The 1,729-nt window shown below is 36.4% G+C and overlaps 1 protein-coding gene across 1 annotated transcript; it reads right to left on the bottom strand.

The window, feature by feature from the left end:
• LOC111381348 (myb-related protein 308-like) lies at window positions 1-1,261 on the bottom strand. Its single transcript, XM_023005129.1, has 2 exons — window positions 747-1,261; window positions 1-504 (listed from the first exon to the last, which is right to left on the bottom strand). Exons 1-2 carry the CDS (start codon window positions 1,007-1,009, stop codon window positions 42-44), a joined length of 726 nt encoding a protein of 241 aa, XP_022860897.1. The 5' UTR covers window positions 1,010-1,261; the 3' UTR covers window positions 1-41.
• Window positions 1,262-1,729: the final 468 nt, after the last annotated feature.

Genomic DNA, 1,729 nt, shown 5'->3' with positions numbered 1-1,729 from the left:
TTTTTTTTTTTCAATATTACATAACTGAATCCAAATCAAATTCATTTCATCTCCAAGCTTCTATAGTCAGAAACACCAGCCTTTAACCTTAATAAGTCATATCCACCATTACTGCTGCTGCTACCATTAATAACACAACTGCACTGATTTTCACGGCAGGCAAAACATACGGTGCAAATTCTTCCACCTGTCTTCAATGGCTCAGTCTGTGGTTGTTGACAAGGAGGGCTGATTCTAAGCTCAAGATTCAAATCCGGGATAATTTCTTCTTTGTTGGAAATCCCAGCAGTGATTTTGTGTTCTGCTTCTTCTTCTTCTTCTTCTTTAACAGTGTTTGCAGCAACAAAAGAAATTGTTGTAGTTTCTTGTGCTGGTTCATTGATTGGCCTGTGAGTTGTTGGATCAATACCTCTGCTCAAAAGTTTCCTTCTTATATGAGTATTCCAATAATTCTTTATCTCATTGTCTGTTCTCCCTGGTAATCTACCTGCTATAAGGGACCATCTGGGTACAATCCCATTTGAAAATGATCTTGATTAATAAATTCTCACAAGAAATCATTCATCGAAAGACACTGACAGAGAAGTGCGAAATCAATGTTGTAATCTCTGTCTTCTTTTTAGAGAAAACTTACAATAGCGAGTGGACGCATTTAAAATATCAGGTAGATCCCTTGCCGAGGGGACAAGGGAACAGAATGATTTGACTCGAAAAAGTTCAATATATAAGGATATTAATGGACTTACTTGTTACCAAGAAGGCTATGGAATTTGATAATAAGTTCATCTTCTTCCTCGGAGAAGTTTCCACGTTTGAGGTCAGGCCTCAAGTAATTTATCCACCGAAGACGACAACTTTTGCCACAACGAAGAAGGCCGGCAGCCTTGGGCAGTGACCGCCAGCAGCCTTCACCGTGAGCCCGAATATATGCAATAAGACGATCGTCTTCTTCCTTAGTCCATGCTCCTTTGTTTGTATGAGCTTTCTCACAGCAAGGAGACCTTCCCATTGACTAGAAATAAGTGAAAAACTTCTTCCTCAACAGAGCTAGCTAGGTGTAATAAATAATTTTTGCTTATTCTTTCCCTTTTTGGTTTTTTGAGATGGGTTGTGGTGTCAGTATTAGACTGTGGATAAACGAAAATCTAGCCTTTATGAAGAATTCTTAAGCATGAGGGCCGGCCCCTTCACATAAGCTTTTGCATATAAGTAAGAGAGAGAGAGAGAGCTTCTAGATGCGAGTTGGTAAGACAGGTTGAGAGAGTTGGTGGTAACATCTCTCTTGATGATACTAGGCATTATCAAATATCATAGAATAATTAGTAAAAGTGAAATGAATAATAAGATATTATCGAAAGTTTGGTGGGATGTGTTGAATAATATTAACGAACAAAGAAAAAGTGCAAATCTTGAAAATGTTTCTTGTCACGGTATCTAATACTACGTACTAAATAATGTTCCTCAAGTATAACAAAACTAAAATTTCCTATTTGATTTGACGAGAAATCAAATTTTTAGAAAATTTTGATAAAAACCGATGAGATACGTAATTGAAAAATTGATAAAAAAAAAATTTATGAATTATAGTCTTTGATTCACCTTCCATTAATAATTATTTAGCTAACCCTCCAAAAATCTCCCCAGCACTATGGACCACACTATGCACAAGAATAATTTTGGTACTAATATAATAGCATCATGTTGTTGGAACTAACACCCTCAATGATTT

The sequence above is a fragment of the Olea europaea genome, unplaced genomic scaffold (genome assembly GCF_002742605.1).
Source record: "Olea europaea var. sylvestris unplaced genomic scaffold, O_europaea_v1 scaffold22907, whole genome shotgun sequence".
NCBI lineage: Eukaryota > Viridiplantae > Streptophyta > Magnoliopsida > Lamiales > Oleaceae > Olea > Olea europaea.
This window is presented reverse-complemented; position numbering and strand designations above follow the sequence as displayed.